A 1223-nucleotide genomic window follows, 5' to 3' on the forward strand; every position below is an offset into this window, starting at 1 on the left:
TTACAACAACTGCATTTCCATGATAGTCAATTAAGATATTATCCATTTTCAGATCATTAACAAGGCAGCTCTTAGAGTGAATATAGTAGAGACCTTGAGCAATGTCGTTAGCATATTTGATTGCTGATATTTCATTCAATCTTTTGTTTTAGTTTCTTTCTAAAATTTAGGTGAGAGTTCCTTATTATTTATAGTATTTAATTTTGCATTAAAGACTTTCAATAAAGCGATTTGATTAATTTATTAATTTAAAAAAGAAATGAGTATTATTTGTACCTTAACACTCAGTTAGAACTAAGTAACTAAATTGTTATCCCTCAAATTAATCTATAAGACTGACTACATAAGGAGAGTCTCTACATTTTTTGAGAATTTCTACTTCTTGTTTCACTCGATTGTTAAGATCTTCGTCAAGATTACCTTGAGGATCTCTAACTTAAACACCTTTGATGGCAACCCTCATGTTAGTTTTCGAATCTTTTGCTAACAAAACTAATCCCTATACTCCCTGTCCTAAAAATCTAAAATCAGAGTAGCCTTTTTTACTTAATTCGCTTTTCATAGTCTAATAAATTGAAGCTTAATAAGGCTTTAACTTAGGTTCTTAGATATCAGAAACTTTTGTTAAAATTCAGATAAAATTTGATTGGAACCAAAACAGGCAAAAAAGTAAATTATTAAATTTGTTAAAATTCAGATAAAATTTGATTGGAACCAAAACAGGCAAAAGGTAAATTATTAAATGGATGGTTTGGTTTTTATTTTTACAGATTAAACATTTAAGTTTGTTTTAATAATATCTACATACAAGTTTTATTTAATATTTCAATATTTATAATGAATTATCAGTCTATTCATAAATTATTAAAATTAATTTAAATATTTTTTACTGACTAACTCAGGCTTATCGAGCATTTAGACACCTTTCATTCGGTACATCTCTTTGACTTTTTTCCTTTTTTGAAGATGCAAAGCAAGGTTATATTTAGCTTCTTAGGATCCTTCAAGATTTTAGCTGATTATATCCATTTTTTTAGTATCTCAATATTTTTTTTTCTAACAAATTAATTGAATTAATTAATTATGTGCCAATAAGCAAAATTTATTAAGTTTTTAAATGTTTACTTTTTGTTAAAATCTGATTTAAATTAATTAAATTATTTGTAAAAAGAATATTTGATAAATCAAAATATTCTTTCATAAAAATTGTAATAATACGCATT

The 1223-nt window shown here is 25.1% G+C and overlaps 1 protein-coding gene across 1 annotated transcript; it reads right to left on the reverse strand. All coding sequences in view use genetic code 6, as the record gives it.

Moving 5' to 3' along the window:
- Window positions 1-135: 135 nt before the first annotated feature.
- On the reverse strand, window positions 136-1029 carry TTHERM_02293890 (calcium-dependent kinase; the record flags this gene model as incomplete). The annotated part of the gene is made up of 3 exons (XM_001028569.1): window positions 136-215; window positions 277-618; window positions 891-1029. The coding sequence occupies 3 exons, from the start codon at window positions 1027-1029 to the stop codon at window positions 136-138; spliced, it is 561 nt and encodes a 186-aa protein (XP_001028569.1).
- Between the last annotated feature and the right edge of the window lie 194 nt (window positions 1030-1223).

This window comes from Tetrahymena thermophila (genome assembly GCF_000189635.1).
Source record: "Tetrahymena thermophila SB210 genomic scaffold scf_8255142, whole genome shotgun sequence".
NCBI lineage: Eukaryota > Ciliophora > Oligohymenophorea > Hymenostomatida > Tetrahymenidae > Tetrahymena > Tetrahymena thermophila.